General features: G+C 62.1%; 1 protein-coding gene across 12 annotated transcripts in view; it reads left to right on the top strand.

Moving 5' to 3' along the window:
* Positions 1–16410, top strand: part of EIF4G1 (eukaryotic translation initiation factor 4 gamma 1) — a 43988-nt gene continuing 27578 nt past the window's right edge. For 4 of the 12 annotated variants that reach the window (XM_075938086.2, XM_075938091.2, XM_075938093.2 and 1 more), the window contains exons 1-8: positions 24–155; positions 7699–7759; positions 11037–11145; positions 11457–11543; positions 12066–12098; positions 13921–13941; positions 15182–15355; positions 15907–16006. In XM_075938086.2, the coding sequence (XP_075794201.2) occupies positions 11071–11145; positions 11457–11543; positions 12066–12098; positions 13921–13941; positions 15182–15355; positions 15907–16006 (490 nt within the window). In that variant the 5' untranslated portion in view covers positions 24–155; positions 7699–7759; positions 11037–11070. Of the gene's footprint in view, positions 156–7698; positions 7760–11036; positions 11146–11456; positions 11544–12065; positions 12099–13920; positions 13942–15181; positions 15356–15906; positions 16007–16410 lie in introns of those variants that run through there. The other 8 variants (XM_075938090.2, XM_075938088.2, XM_075938087.2 and 5 more) reach the window with 8 other exon arrangements.

Consider the following 16410-nt stretch of genomic DNA (forward strand, 5'->3'; position numbering starts at 1 on the left):
CGGGGAGGGGCGCAGCACGGCCTCAGCCGGCCCCGCCCCCTCCTCCGCCCCGTGACCGGCCTGGCCCCGCCCCTCCCCGCGGAGCGGCTCCGGAAATGGTCGTGCTGGGCTGCGCTGCGGCTGCGTCGGGCCGCTCGGACTGAAGGAGACTGAAGGTAACGGGGGCCGGGGCGGGCCGGCCGGGCGGCGCCGCCTCCCTCCGCCATGCCGGGGCGGGGGGGGCCGAGCAATCCGCCGCCATCCACCCCCGGGGGAGCCCGGCCCCGCCGCCCCGCGACGTCCGCCCCGGCCCCGCGCCCGCCCGGCCCATGTGCGCCGGCCCGGCCACCACGTGGGGAGGGGGCTCGCTGCCCGGCCCGGCCACATGGAGCCCGCGCGCGGCTCGGGGGGCCCGGCCTTGGCCGCCCCCCTCCCCCCAGGGCGGGCCTAGGGCTCGGCCTGGAAGGGCAGAGACCGGGATCTGGCTCCTTCCGCCCCGGCCCCGTGGGGCTGATCCGCCCCCCCCCCCCGCAGCCTGGGGGGCCTGCCCCCCTCGGATCGTCTCTTCCCCGCACCGGTTCCCTGGGGCTCCCCGCACCGCCCACACGCACATGCACAGGCCTGGCTCTCCCTGCCCGCCCCGAATCCCCGCTGTCGGGGGGGGGGGTCCCCCCTCTCCCCGCCCCCAGGTGCCACACGGCCCCTCGGCCGCCTCGCTTCCCCGCCCGCCCGGAACACTTGCCCCTGGGAGAGGCCTCTTGTCTATAGGCCCTCCCCATTATGGTGTCTGTAGGGGCTTATTAGCCCCTCCCCCCAGCGCCAGGGCTGGAGTGCATCCATTTCCTTCCCAAATTCCTGCGGGCTATAGGCCCCGACGGCCCGTATGGCATGCCACGTCTGTCTCCCCTGCGCCCGGTGCGCACAGGCTCCCTCGCGCCGAATGCCTGGCGCCTCTGCGCTATAGGGGCCTGAGCGCCCCCCCTTAAATATCCGGCGTCTATAGGGGCCTGAGTGGGCCTCCCGAGCCCCCTCCCCCGCGGTATGTACGGCTGGCCCCGCCCCTAATGCCTTTATCCTGCTCTTAGCGGCCGCCCCCACGTGCTCTCGGCTCCCCCTCCCGTCCCTAGGCCCAGCCCCGGCCTCTTCCGAGCCGGCGTCTAGGCCCGGCCCCCACGTGTCCCCGCCGCCCGGCTTCCATCGGGCCCGGGCAGGCTGTGCGGCGCCGGCTCCCGCCCGCCCCGGGCTCCCTCCCCGCCGCTCCGTAGCGCGGGGGCGCCGGCTCCCGCCCGGGCCTCTCTCGAGAAGCGATGGCCGCCGCCGGGAGTGACACGTGTCCTTGGCAGAGGCCGCCGCCGGGCCTTGGGAGCGGCGGGCCGACAGGAGCCTTGCCACGGCTCCGTGTGCTGCGGGGGGAGCCGCTGGCCGGCTCCAGCCCGGGCAGGGGACGGCTCCTGGTGGACAGTCCGGGGGGGTGCGCGCTGCCCCCTCCTCAGGAATTTCCTCGCGTGGGGGGTAGGATCCTCAAGTCTGCCTGTTCTATAGGGGCGAGGCAGAGTCTGGGGTCCGTCGGCCCTGGTGGTGACTGGTGAGATGCCCCAGAACTGATATGCCTTTGCTGGGTGCGCTGTGCCCCATGGGCGCTCATGGTCCATGGCAGGACCCTAAAGCCAATGGAGTGTAGCGGGGGGGGGGGGGTGTCTAAAGCTGAGCCCCCGGTGGGGACATTTACCCTTCTCCTATTTGTTTTGTTCCATAAACTGGCTTGTTAGATGTTTTCCTAGGCGCAGGTCTCCCCTGCCTCAAAGCAGCAAGAAAAAACAGGATTTTTTTCTGCCCCTTTTTCCAAATTTTGGGTTCTGCTGGGGTGTGCATGTCCTCCAGGGAACAAAAAATGGTGGGGGGCGGGGGGAGGGGAAGTAATCAGCTGCCTAGCTGGAATTCGTGAGTGGGGCATGTTCTTTGGTCTCCTGCAGCTCTGCATGCAGGATAGTGTGAGCTCATTTATTCTGTGACTCTTGAGAGCTGTTTTGTACCTGTCACCCAGCCCTTGAAAATGGCATTGAGGGCTCCCTATTTATCCTCCTGGTCAAAAGGCAAAGTTGACAAATTGCGTCACTACCCTTCAGTTTCTTGGCCTCTGAAAAGGGGCCAGGATCCTTGGAGGGGACACAGGGTTGGTGTGTCCTGCCCACGGGCTGAGCTCTAGCCCCCGTTAGCACCTGTGCAGCCCTGAACCGCTTACTGGGTTTCAATAACAGTTCCTTTACTGCCAGACTGGAATCTGTTTTCCCCTCCTGCAGCTGGTCTAGCTCTGGGGGACTTCCAGGACACACAAGCACAAGAAGAAAGTTGGCACCTAAAGTGGTCACCTTTGACTCTGCCTACACCCAAGGGGCAGTGCTGTGGAGTGGGGAGGGACCATTGTTCCAGGGGCCTGTTCCTAACTAGCTGAGCATGGCTCAGAGTTGCAGAACAGACAGCAGAGAAGAGCCAGGATGAACTGTGCCCACACCCCCTTCTCTAGAACATCCTCCTCGCTTCCCGTCCCTGTGAAACATCCCTCTAAGGCAGCGAATGCCCTTCCTCCTCCGTTTCTGTGGGCCAATTGGCACAGCAATGGCAGGGATATGCCGCCTGCAGAAGCAGCTCGGGCACCATCCACAGTGCCAGGAACAGAGGCAGGAGCACATGTCGGTTCCTCTTTCCTCCGGTACCAACAGAAGCTCCTGGTTCCTGCTTGGGGAGCAGAGAGAGACACTGAGTTCATGCTAATTTGGCTCTGCTGCTCTAGAGAGCAGAGGCAGGACCAAGGTGCTGCCATCCTCCTCTCTGGAAGTCTTTTTGGGATGCGGGTAGGGTTCCTATGCCAGTTGCTAGTATGGAATAAGCAGAGGAAAGGTTATTTCCAAAAGTTTCCCAGGGGAATTTGTGCTGGGCAGAATGGTTTGCCCAGTGTACAAATCACAACCTCTCTTCAAAAGTGCTATGGGCCTCAGTTATTTCTGCTCAAAGTCAGCAGTCTAAGCACCATGCTAGGATGTTGGGTTCAGCACCCCGGTGCCCCCTCACTCCTGTTCTTCCTTGGTGGTCTCCAGCCAGGCTTCCCTCTGCTTGCTGTGGAATCTGATGCAATCTCAGCCCCTGTTGTCTCAGTTAATACTCTGCCTCTTCTATTATTTCAGACATTGGGGTCATATATTAGCCACTTCAAACAGCTGGGCTGTAAACTGGCAGGCAAGCTGTTTGCCCAGATATAAATTGCATATTGGGCGGTTGTTACAAAGAAGGTGAACGCCTTCCCTCTCATCCAAGCTGCAGCGGAGCTAGTTTCAGGTGAACCGAGCAGACAGTTATAACTACCTAAGGAGCCGGATGTTTTTCTGCTTCCCCTTAGGAAGTGAGCGTCAGGCTAAGCGAGCTCCAGCTATTGATCCCAGGCAGGAGGTTGCTTTCTGAAATGTCTGGCTGAGCTTGCTTGGGTCAGGGGAGGGGATTGGTTTGTGAAGAGCTGCTGGAGGGTTGGCACTGTGTGGAAGGGAGAAATCAGTGAGATGGCGCATGACAGAGCAGGGAGCAAAGGGTGCTGTGCTGCCATCTCAAGATTGGAGCCGGCGGTAGGGTGGGCTTTGAGACTGGATTGGCTTAGCAGGGGAAGCGAATCGCAGTTTGCAGGAAATGAGCCTGGTGAATGCACACAGCAACCGGGAAACTATTGACCGGGTGGTCCAGATTAGGGATGCAATAGTGTAGTCGATTAACAATAACCTATCAGCTTTAGCTTATCAGTTATAGACTACACACTTCTCCCGCCCCGCCCCCCCAATAAATTTTTTAACCAGCAGCCCAGCTCAGTTCTGGCTTGTGATGGGTCCGGGACCTCCCCTGCTGCGGCTCTGTATTTAAAGTGTATTAGGAGCTGGGCAGGCAGGTAGCCTGGCTTAAGTTCTGGCTCACACCAGGTCTGGGAGCTCAGACCCCCTCCCCCAGACGGGGGCTGCTGCCACCCCACATTCTACAGTAAAATTCCAATAGTCTGGCATCCAATAGTCCGGCACTCCTGATAGTCCGGCATCAAAATGGCAAGAGCATAGTGAGTGAGCTTCGGCAAAAAATGAGTCACAAGGTAACAGTGGCAGCAGCTGAACTGAGCAAAAAGGGTAAAAAAGACTTAAAAAACCTAAAACATCACAGTATACTGTATACAATATGTACAATAAAAAGGGTTAAGAACACTTTATATACAGTATATAATGTATACAGTATATATATAACCAACTTATAGTACCTCCTGATAGTCCGGCATATCTGATAATCCGGCACCACCTAAATCCCATAGGTTCCGGATTATCGGAAGTCTGCTGTACCTCTTTATCAGAGGCAGCAGCACAGGGCCACAGGAAGCTGGTCTGCGAGGGGAGCTGGGGTTTTTAACTAGCTCCCCTCACAGACCAGCTCCCGCCTGGCACCCTGCGCTGCTGCCTCTGTTACAGAGGCAGCAGCGCAGAGTGGCAGGGGGGCTCCTTGGGAGTGGGATCAGCACGTTGGTTGCTGGCCCCACCCCCGGGGCTATAGAATAATCAACTCACAGAAGAATTCATGAGGTTATTCGATTATTCAATTAACCGATAGTCAACATCCCTAGTCCAAATGCCTTGAGAGCCCCTGGTCGTGCTAGGCATTCCCCTGGCCAAGACAGGCATGTGGCTGCTGCAGCCTTGCTCCTCTCCCCTCTCCCCAAGCCACTCGAGAGCAGGCACAAGAACACAGCGATGTCCAGGGCTCTGTCTAGACTGCATCCCTTTTCCGTAAAAGGGATGCAAATTACACACACCGCAATTGCAAATGAAGCGGGGATTTAAATCCCCCCCACTTCATTTGCATAAACATGGCTGCCGCTTTTTTCCGGCTTGGAGCTTTGCTGGAAAAAAGCTCCAGTCTAGATGGGGATTTTTTGGAAAATAAAGCCTTTCCCGAAAGATCCCTTATTCCTCTTAAAATAAGGAATAAGGGATCTTTCGGAAAAGGCTTTATTTTCTGAAAGATCTGCGTCTAAACTGCCGCTTTTTTCCGGCAAAGCTCCGAGCTGGAAAAAAGCGGCAGCCATGTTTATGCAAATGAAGTGGGGGGATTTAAATCCCCGCTTCATTTGCAATTGCGATGTGTGTAATTTGCATCCCTTTTACGGAAAAGGGATGCAGTCTAGACACAGCCCCCGACCCTGCCTCTCTTTCCTCTGGGTAGTGTGACTGGCGCGCTTTAAAGTTGTTTTAGCGCCTGGCTTAAATCTCAAAGCTGCAGAGGGGTGGGAAATTGCTGTATAGGGGAGAACTTCTCCCGGTTCCTGAGCCGGTGAGTCGGAACCCGGGGGCCCCCTAATCAGCAAAGTTTTGAAGATGTGGCTGCCCTGGGCTCCTGCTAGCTTGTAAATATTTTGCTATCTAGTGCTCTGCCCAGCGGGGCCCTGATCCCACTAGAAACATGGGAGGGTTCGTTGTACTTTAGTGCCTTGATGCTGCCACCTTCCTTACTGCTGGGCCTAGCTCTGCCCAGGTAATTGTGTTGGGGAGCTGTGGCTGGGATGTGGACAGGCAGGGTCAACGGGGCTGTGTCATTAGGGCTGTGTCAGCCTGAAGCTGGCGTGGCCTGTTGTGGGCTGCATGTCACAGGCAAATAGGACGCTGTCCTTGCCCAGGGAAGCTTGTCTTGTAATAAAATTAAGGGCTGACAAGCAGTCCCACACCCCAGGGTGGGGGAGGAGAGCTTGGCCGGCCGGTGGATGCCTGGCTTCGCTTACCCCAGGGTGGGTTTTGAATGTCTGAATTGATGAGGGGTGATGCTTGTGCTCCTCACCGGAAGAGCTGGGGACCTGGCTGCTTGAGCTGGTCTCTTCCTTGGCTGCCTCTTGGTTCAGACTCCGCAGTGCCCTTCACCTGCCCCTTTGGATGGGGCTTAACCTGCCAGGTCGAGGCGATCTCAGCCCAAGGCACAGGGCTTGTCTTTGGAGTCGCTGGGGATAAGCTGGCCGCAGTAGGGCTCCTGGCTCTTGTGGGCTGGTAGCTGGCGGTGTGTGTTGGGTGGCCAGCCTTGTCCTGCTGAGCTGATGGGAGACCTGGAGTGGCTGAAGCTTTGGTGTGTGCATGAAAACCTGCTGGGGAGGAGGCGCCTGGGTGAAGTTCTGGTGTCAGCTGCCTAGAGACCCCTGTGCTGCTCTGAGCCTGCCAGCTGCCGCCTGAAGCTTGCGCAGTTCTAGGCGGGAGGGGTTCCCAAGTGCAGAGCTGTGGGCATCCTTCCCCTACAGCCCTGGGTTGCAGTAGGGACGGAGGCCTTCAGGCTGGAGAAGCAGGGACTGCCGGGAACAGCCACTGGCTGGTGCAGTGAGCTGCACCTGGGCAAGGAGGGTGGCTTCTGGCCTCGGGCATGGTCCTCCACTGATCGTGGGCTTTTGGGGTCCCAGGCGCCTCCCTGCTGCGGGGAGGTGAGGCGAGGGTGCCCCACGTTCCATAAATACCCAAGCCGGGGCTTAAAGGGCCTTGCCCCCAGGTCTGCAGGGGAGGCAGGTTTGGTCTGGAGGCCTGAGCCCGGGGGGGGGGGGGGGGGGGGGAAGGGGGGAGGAGAGCCATCCAGGCTTTCTGTCTAGTCCTGTTTCCCAGAGGCAGGGGAAGGACTTGGCTATGGAAGGGTTAACTGTCCCTGCTTCTGCAGGGAGGGGCCTGCACCGAGGGAGGGGCCCATTTAGTGGTTTCTTATCTCCCCCTCCGCCCCCCAAATGACTCCTCTTGGGTGTTGGCAGCTGGCAGATCTCTGCAGGCTGCCGGCAAGGCAAGCTAGACTCTGCCCTCGGAGGGCCCTGTGCCCACTCCCCTGGAGTAGCTTCCTGGTGGCCTGCTCCCAGCGTGCGGGTGGGGGTGGGCTCCCCAGAGCCATGTGGCATGGTAGGTGCCGGCCCTGCTCTTGCACCGGAGCTCTCCAACTGCATTGGGCCAGCTCCTCCCCATGTGCTGTGCCCCTCCCCCACTCCGGCTCTCCCCCCCCCCCCCCCTCAGCTGCCTGTCTCCCTGGTGGAGGTGGGGCCATTGTTTCCTGCCCCGCTGTGCCGGCCTCCCTCCTGGCTGCAGTTCACAGCCCCCCCTCCCCGTGTCACCTGCCCATTCATTCCGGGGCTGCCTCCCAGCCCCCCGCCTGGGGGAGGAGGGTGATGCAGCCGCCTGCTGACCCTCCCTCTCCTCTCGGGGTGGGGGTGTTGGGGTGCCTGGCTGGCCAGAGCGTGCTCGGGGCGGGGGGGGGAGCTGGGGAAATCGCACGGCGCCTGTCTGCCTCCAGCCGGCGTGAGCGCCGTTGGCACAGGTGGGTGTCTGGCTGCGTTGCAGGGCTGGGGGAGAGGCAGGGCAGGGAACGCCTGGCGTGGGGATCGTGCGCAGCGGGAGTGACTCATGCCTGGAGACGGATTTCTCTGACTGGTTTGGGCAGTGCTGAGGCCGCATGGCTCTGCCTGTGGGTGGGGTTTCGGGTGCTCCCTGGCTCCTCAGTCTCTCTCTCCCTGTCTCTGCACTGCAGCAGACTCTGCGATCTGACACGGGCGTCTCGTGGCACTCATGTTCCCCTGCTGCCCTGCCTGGGGGCGGGGGGCTGGCCCCTGCCTTGCCCATGTTTGGCTCGCCCGGCCCTCCCCACCGCACGCGGGCAGGTCTGCAGGCTGATTTTCCTCTCTCTCTCTTCAAGTCAGTTGGATGAAAGGTCTCTGCAGACCCGTTCAGCCTGCCCAGGATTTTCCCGGGCGGGGGTGAGTACCCTTCTGTGTGTGCGTGTGTGTGTCTGTGTTTGGGGGGGGACTGGGGTCCCTGCATGGTGCTGTCATGATCGCTGGCCGTGTGCATGCCAGGCTGGCTGGGTAGGCTGTTCTGAGCGACTGGTCTCTGTGGGGAGTGGCCGGGGCGCTGTCTGGGGCCAGCATGGATCAAAGGCCTGTGAGACCTGGGCTCCCCCATTCGGGAGTGGGGGGGGGGGTCACAGCACAGTCAGGAACCTCTAAATCTCTCCCCCTTTTCTTAGTCGCTTGTGCTGTCCCAAAATATGACGGTTTCCCCAAGCTTGGACCCGGGAAGGGCTGAGAGCCGGGGTGTGCACTCTAGGCACCGTGCCAGGGGCGAGGGGCAGAGAGCCATGCCCTGGGCACTAGACTGGCTTCTCCTGCCCTGGAGAGGTGGAGATGGGGAGTTAGTGATTGCTGGGAGGTCCATCCACTGCCCCCTTTCCTGAGGCCTCGGGTACGACTGTTGCTATGTCATGTTCTCCAGGCCTCCGTCCAGGTTAGGGCTGGGAGCAGCTGAGTTCTGGGCACATTCAGGGCTGCAGTCCCGGTGGGAGGCAGCCTCTGAAATGCCAGCTGTTGGTGGCAGGTGCTACCTGTGCTGGGGAGAGGGGGGATTGGACCTCGCCCCGCATGCCACTGGGCTGAGATGGCACTGCTGTGTGCAGTGACCTCCCCTGGCCCGCAGTGGGCACCCGTGCCCCTCAGAAATTGTGTGAAGATTCCCAAACCCGGCCACCCCTGGCCTGCTCTGCACCTGCCCTTCCCCAGTGGGGGAGTTGGCCTGGTGCAGGTTCTGTCGCGTGGGGTGCCTGGTGTACCCCTTCAGAATGGGCAGAGCCAGCCTTTGGGGATCTCACCCCCCTGCATCTGGCTATGCAGGCCCCTGCTTTGCCTGGCTCTGCTGCTGATTCCTGGCAGAAGCTGGGCTCTTCCTGGCCCCACTGCCCAGCAGTGGCAGCAAGGACCTGGGCAGCCCCAGCGGTCAGAGCTGAGAGCAGTGAGGAAGGGTGCAGGAAACAGTGGGGCCCACAGCTCGTGCCCCCTCCCCCCCGTGAGCCAGGGTGCTGTGGGATCCTGCTCCTGGGGGGGCTGGCCGTGGTTCCCTGGGGCGCTTGCAAAGGGTCTGGCTGTGGTGCAGCTTGGCTGCAGGGAGATGGCCCACCCATATCTGCATTGGTTATGCCTCCCCCATGGTTGGAATGCTGACTGGCCTGAGCGTCGGGTTACAGAGCCGGGCTGTTTGTTTGGCTGGGGAGGGTTCCCTGGCCAGGCCAGGCCAGCCCAGCCGCCTGCTGCCTCTGTCTGGGCACCTCGGTGGGGTGGTGCTGTGCTCCCCTGGGGATTTCCTCAGAAAAGGAGGCTGCTGTTGGGTAGCCTGGACCTTTCCACAGTAACCCTGGGGGGAAGGGAAGCAGCCAGGCAGCTCTCTGGGGTGAGGCCTGTCGGCATCAGAGGTGGGTCAGGGCTGGCCCTGCTGCTCACCAGATCCAGGCAGCCTGGGGCGGTGGGGGGAGAACATGGCAGGGAATCCCCCCAGCAGACCCCTCTCTGGTGGCCCCATGTGAGTGAGAGCAGCCCTTGGTTGGGGTGCCAGTCCTGGCCTTGCCCAGCACAGGGCCTGCACGCTGGCTGTGGGGCCACTCCCAGCAGGGATCACTGTGGGGCTGTGATGCTGCCTTGCTTTGGGAACCCAGTTCCCAGTGCGGCCTCCTTCCTCTTAGGAACACGTTTGTCTGGCTTGTGGGGGCAGGAAGTGAGCTGAGCCGGGGGCCTGGCCTGCCCCACAGAGCCCTGCAAATCTGCAGATAGCCACGTGTAATTTTCGCAAATATTGGAGCAGATTCAGGTGCTCCAAAAAGGGCTCCACATGGGTGCTTGTCCTGCTCCGCTGTGCCTGGCGCTTGCGGGCTTATCCCACTCCCGGGGAGGAGTGCCTGGGGGGCAGAAAGGGGCGAGCCTCCCTAGGGCGATACCCCCCTCCCCCACCGCTTGCTGCTGTGGAGGTGTGAGTGCCCATCCGAGGCAGGGAGCGGATTGTGGAGTGGATGCACGCTTCCAGTGGATCGGATGCAGAGCCACGTTTTTACATGGCGCAGGGCTCTGCCTGTAGCGTCGATGTGCCTAGGCAGGGCCCTGTGGCCAGGTTCTTCGTGCTTGGGGCTCCTGACTGGCGGAGGCCAGCAGTCTCTGGAAGGGAGAGGGTTGGGATGCTGTGTCCTCAAGTGAAGCTACCACCCCCACGCCCTTTGAACGTCTGGGGGAAGTGGCCCAGGCTTAGCCCTTGGGCTGTGATATGGTGAGGCCCCTGCAGCGCTTGGCCTGCCTCGCATGTGAGCCGGGTGTTTGTTCACCCAGGTGTGCAGGGGAGGAATCTTCCCCCGGCTCCCAAGGACCTTAAAGCATGCCGGAGTTCTCAGTTTCCCCTCCTGTAACCACTGATCGTGGCTGGGCCCATTGGGTTCCAGGACACGGTTGGGCTCCCACTGCCTTGGGGCCTCTCTGGACTCCCCAGGAACCATCTTTACTGACTCCACTTGGGCGAGATCTTTGCTTTGTGGCTCTTCCGACCACCTGAAACGTTTGGCTGTTTGGGGGAGCGGGGGCTGCAGGAGATACAGGCTGCTCTGAGAGATGACCTCCCCCACCCCCGCAGGGCGCTAATCTCAGTGCCCAGGGCGAGGGATTTCTTCCCAGGCCACCCAGGAGCTTACTGCTAGAGGAAGGCCAAGCTTGCATGCCGTACTGTGGGTGGGGTGCTGCCGTGACAGCTGGGGAGGCAGCGGAGCATCAAAGGAGCAGGGGAAAGGTTGGGGGGGGGGAGGTTTGGTCCTGCTGGCCTAGGAATGGTCCTTAGGCTGGGCCCCTGGATTCTAGACCACGGCCCACTGAGCACTCCTGCAGGCGTGGCGAGCAGGGCCTCAGGCTGTGCCTGGCTCTGACTGAGAGCTGTCCCCTGCAGCGGCCGGTGCTCTGCCTGGGTTCAAGAGTTCTGGCTGGTTGGAGTCAGGCTGGCTGGCCAGCTTGCCTTGGTGCCCTGGCGCACAGCCCCTGGGGCCAGTCCAGGGCCGCCTGCTTGCGCTGCAGGCTTGCATGGACCCAGGCTGCAAACTCCTCCGCCAGCCCCTGCCGGAGCCGCCTCGGCTGAGGCCTCGCTTTCGCCTTTGGGGGACTCAGCTCCTCCGTGCCCTGCTCGCCCTGACTCCTCGCCTCTCCACTGAGCGTGGGCCCTCTGCTTCTCTGTCCGCAGATAGCCAGGGGATCCTTATGCAGCACCACATGAAATGAACAAAGCTCCACAGCCCACAGGAGGAGCCCCGACAGGCCCGCACCCTGCCCCTTCTCCTGGACTTCCACAGGTAGGGCCCCTCTGCAGCTCCCTGGCCTGTCTGAGGTGTCACTGAGTGCAGTGTGTCCCCGGAGAGCCCTTTGGACGCCTACTCCCACCCTCCCAGCCATGCTGCCCTCCGCGGAGGCCTGAGGTGAGACGCCTGGGGCACGCTCGGTCCCCCATTGGACCAGTCTGGGCCCACAGCGTCTGCGGTGCCGGGCGCTTTGCAGTGCAGTGAGTGGCCCAGCAAGGGGAGCACGGTGCACAGCCCCCGGGGTGAGGTTTTGGGGAGCCTCCGTAGCTGCCCGGCCAACCGGCTCCTTCCTTGACTCTTCGCAGTCGGCGTTTCCCCCTGGCCAGACGGCACCTGTGGTTTTTAACCCGTCGCAAGCTACACAAATGAATACGCCTTCCCAGCCTCGACAGGTAAGGGGGCCCAGGGGCGGGGCCGCTGCCTTCCCTCAGCCGGGGCAGCTGCTGCGCTTCTCTGGGGTGTTGGCCAGGCTGCGCTTGGGTTCTTGGAGCTGCTGCCGAGCAGGTTTTGTGGTGCTGACCCGGCCCCTGCTCTGAGTCAGGCAGGGTGCCGGGCAGAGGGAGGGCACTGGGCAGCCCAGACTCTCCTGAGCTGGACTCAGGACCCGTTGTGTGTGCGTGTGTGTGTGTGTGTGTGTGCGCGCGCGCGTGGAGGAAGAGGGGCTGGCTGAACGGATGCTGTCTGCTGAGAGTGGGAAGGTGGGACCACTGCAGGGGAGCCGTGAGGGGCTGGATGGATCTCCGTCTGTCCCCTCACTCTGGCCTGCGTCTCTTTCCTCGGGGCCTTGGGGAGGGGCACGCGGTGCGGTGCAGCGCCGCAGTGCGCGCCCCCCGTCCCATTGGCCTCACAGTCTTGTCTGAACCTGAAGTGACCTTGCTTCTTCTTTCCTCTCCCCTGGCTCTTTCCTGTCTTAGTTTCCAGCAGGGCCTCGTGCTTTACACCAGCAGGTACTAACCAGCCCCCCCCCCCCGCCCCCCGCATGCCGTACGGACCCTGGGGGTGCAGCCACATGGTGTTTGTATGGACGCTGCAAGGAAATGGCAGGGCTGGAGCAGTGGGGAGGGTGTGGACGGCTGCACCGAGCACTGGGGATGGCTGCTTGGGGTTCATGCGAGGCACAGGAAGGCTTGGCAGAGTCTCACGTGGTTCCCTGTGGCCCAGGGCCCCCGCCATGTCCTCAGACCTGCAATGGCCCCACCCTGGGGAGAACAGGTGACTGGAGAGAGAGCGGGTCCCAAGGGCTGGTTGAAACGCCTCAAACTCTGAGAGCACAAGCTAGGAGCCCCGTGCTGGGGCTCTGCAGGGCCGGTCAGCTGGAGGGGAGGCAGGGGCTTGGCGGGGCTGCTGTTGCGAACAGCTCCGTGTGCTGGGAATCTCTGCTGGCCGCCTGGTAGCCCCGTGGGGGAAGCGTCCTTGGCTAGGAGGCCATGGGAGTTTCACTGCAGCGTCTGTACCTTGGTGTGACTCCTGCATGAAGCTTGCAGCATGTGGCTGCTTCTCTGCTACCAGCCTCCACCCACTGAGCCCCACAAAGCTGCTTCTGTCCTGCCCTCGTTCTTGGAGGGAGCGGTCCCCTGGCAGCGCTGGGAGATGACGCCGTGCCACGCTGCCCTCTGAGCCGTCACCCTGTCCTGTAGTAAAATGGCTCCCACCCTGGCCAGCGAGAGGCAGGCTCGGCTGCAGTGTGAGGTGGGCTCGTCCCTGCTCTGCAGCAGAGGCAGGTTATTGGTAACTACAGTCCCTCCCTTACCGGTCACCTCCCTCTGCACCCCCGGCTGTGACGTGGACTCCACACCTGGTCTGAAGTACTGGGCTGCGTGGGGTGTGTTCACAGGGGAAACACTCTGCAGTGGGGCCGAATGTTCCTGTGGGGCAGGGAGGAACTGGGGTGACCGCAGCCCCCTTAGGCTGGTGGGGGCCATGCATCCAGGTCGTCTCTGGATGTATGGAGTTGGCTGCTCACCTCCAAAGCCGGGCTCCATGTTGGCGTTTCCTTCGCACCAGCATTGCGTGGCCGGATGCAGGCCGGGGAGGGGATGTATGTGCCGGTTTGGGTCCCTTGATCCGACCTGGCTGGCCTAGAGAGCAGGGAGGTCGTTTGCTGGCTGGCCTAGAGAGCAGGGAGGACTCCAGCAGTGGAGTCTGGGGGGGGCCTGAAGGCCGGGGCGGCTCATCGAGATGGAGAGCGGCGTAGAGTCTGAGGGGAGCTCTAGCTTGTGGGATGGCTCCCTGAAGCTCAGGCCTGTCCCAGCTTGGCTGGTGTCAGCAGCCCCCTCCACACTGGGGCTGTGCCAGGATTCTCCTGCTGTGTCCGGAGGCGCCGGGGAGGCATGTTCTGCCCCTGAACGGGGTCTCAGAATCTCGAGGGTGGGCAGGGGCAAGTGAGGGACTGCTCTGGCCTCTGTGTCCAGCTCCTGCACATGAGGAGCGGTTAGGCCCCTGAGCCTTCTGCTAGCCCGGTGGACCATGGCCCTGGAGGGGTCGCCTGGCGCCAGGGCTGCCTTCTGCACATTGGGCTCCAAAGCCCACGAGTCACGCTTGCTTTGCTGCTCTCTTGCCTGGCCTGCCCCTCTGACTTTCCCTTCCACCTGGGCCGCTCTTGTGTCAAAAGTTCTTTGGCTTCGGACTTGAGCTCCGGCTCCCCCCGCAGCAGCGTTTGCCTCTGGCCCGGCGCTGGCCTGTCCCCGGAACCTGGGACCTTGTGAGGCTGTGGGGTAATTCCTGTCTCTTTTCTCTTCCTTCTCCCCTTGTGTGTGTGCTCGCTAACAGGGAGGATTCAGGTCTCTTCAGGTAACGCTTTTTCTTTACCCCTGCTCAGGCGGCGCTCTCCGCTGTGGAGCGGGAGCCCGGGCACATGGTGGTGGTGTGCGTGTGTATGTGAACACTGCTCCTGTCTGCCATGCTTCACTCTGCTGGGGCCGTTGCTGGCTGCCACTCTGGGTAGCGCGGGACTCCAGGATGGATCGGCATTGGGATGCAGTAACTTCCCTCCCAAGCCCGGGGGCGTCTGATGTTGCATGGGGGGCAGGGGTGTCTGGGAAAGGCCCGGGGCTGCCCTCACTTAAAATGAGACCCCCCCCCCAAAAAAAAGGAAGCTGGGAGGTTGGATTTGCCTGGTGCACCCCAGGATCCCCCACAGCAGCTGGTTAATGAGCAGGTCCCCCACTTGTAGGTGGTGTGGCCCAATAAACGTATGCGGCACAAGTCCACACAACCCCAGCTAGTTGCTCAGCTCCACCTGTAAATGGGCCGCAGTGGCTAATGTGGAGAGCAAGCCGTAGAGACTACATGTCCCAGAATTCAGTGCCCCATCGCAGTCCCTGCTGCCTGGAGGCATTGCATGCCAGGGCCCGTAGTCTCCGCAGGCCACAGCATCTCTGTGGAGAGTGCTGCCATCCGCTCTGTTAGGCTTACAGCCTTTGGCCAGGTGGAGCTTGGGCCTTGTGCTTAAGGTGACTAGGGAGAGGCAGATTGCCCCACTTCCTGGGGGGGGGGGGGGGTTCCCAGGTGCCTTCTGGGAGTTGTAGTTTTCCACAGCTGTGAGAGGGATGATGGGAATCTTTGCTAGGGGAAGGGGGTAGGGCTGAGTCCACCACCACCGGAGACAATGGAGCTGAGCCAACCTGTGGGACTTGCCCGCCTTGGCTCCTGCAGTCCCGGGGCAGATTATGGCCATCTTGTGATGGGCACAGACGACAGCTACGTCTTCATTGGCCCCGCCGCCCCATGGTAGCTGATGTGTGCTGCCACTGGGGCACCTCGTAGCACCTAGGCCCCGTGTGGGGATGCCAGGCCCCTGCGGCTGGTTCCTTGCACCCCCTGCACTGAACTGCCTCTCCCATTCCCGCGGGGGGTGGAAAGTTAGCGCTCTGCTTTTGGGCCCAGCTCTGGGGTCATGGTAGCTGCTGTCTCGCCCTCTGGATGGGGGATGCAGAGAGATGGGAAGCAGCTGCCTCCATGGGGCGTGGAGCTGGGCAGTCCTGGCACCCTGCTGGGACTAACCAGGTGCCACTGTCCTTCTCTCCCAAAGCATTTCTACCAGAGCAGGGCCCAGCCTCCGACAAGTGCTTCCCGGGTGCAGAGTAACACGCCGGCCCGGCCCGGCCCGCCTGCTCATGTCTATCCAGCTGCTTCCCAGGTGATGATGATCCCCTCCCAGATTTCCTACCCTGCTTCGCAAGGAGCCTATTACATCCCAGGACAGGTGAGGGCTGCACCCGGGCACCGGGTTCCTTGGGTTTCTGCTCCCTGCCGCATGGGGCTCAAGCTGGCTTGACATGAGGGTGCCATGAGGCCACCAGACCCTCTTAGGAGTGGGAGGGAAGGCTCTAGGGCGCCCTTTGTGAAGTCCTATGGACCTGCCCCTCTCTCTCTGCTGCCCTGTGCAGGGGGCCCACCTCATGCCCTCTGGGAGCCGGTCGTGCTGCTGTTGAGCTGGAAAGGTTGATGCTCAGTGGCACCGTGTGTCACCTCTGCTCCCGGAAGCCACGGGGGCCAGGTGCGGTGGCGTGTCCTGCTCATTGATGGCCTGGCAAGGACTTTTGACCCCCTGCTCACCTGAACCAGGCCTCGTGGGGCCGGCAGCCTGGTACCAGGGCTCACCTGCTCCTCACCGCCCTGCTTGCCACTCTCACCCACGCTCTGAAGCCTGCCCTCTCTGAGCCTTGCTGGGAGAGCCCCCTCACATCTCTGGGGCCTGAAGATGTGCACGCCCGGGCCTGGCGGGCAGTAACCCGTGTGTTCTCTGCCCCCCAGGGTCGCTCCACGTATGTTGTTCCAACTCAGCAGTACCCTGTTCAGCCGGGCGCCCCCAGCTTTTACCCCGGAGCCAGCCCCACGGAATTCGGCCCCTACGGTAAGAGTGCCTGGAGATGCCGGTCCGCTTCCATTCTGTCTGGGGTAGGAGTTCAGGGGGTGCACATCCCTGGTGAGAGCAGACACAGCGTACGATGGCTCCGCTGTGCCCTATGCAGCTCTGCTGACACCCCTCAGGCCTGACCTGCGGATTCTTGCTACTCCAGCCCCCTGTGCCCCACACAGCTCTGCTGATGCCCTGCAGTCCCAGCATGCAGACCCTCTGCTGTTCCAGCCCGAGGCTTCCAGAGCCCCCTGCCACCCCAGCTCTGGCCTCCCTACAGCCCCTGTGTCAGGCTGCGGATTCGGCTGTGCGTGTGTGTTGTGCCTCAGACGTGTGTCCAGTGGGAAGGGTGGGGGGCTGAGTCTAGACTTCCACCCCGACACCCTTCCCGTAGCACCCTG

Source organism: Pelodiscus sinensis, chromosome 10 (assembly GCF_052426305.1).
Source record: "Pelodiscus sinensis isolate ZL-2025 chromosome 10, ASM5242630v1, whole genome shotgun sequence".
NCBI classification, from domain to species: Eukaryota; Metazoa; Chordata; order Testudines; family Trionychidae; genus Pelodiscus; species Pelodiscus sinensis.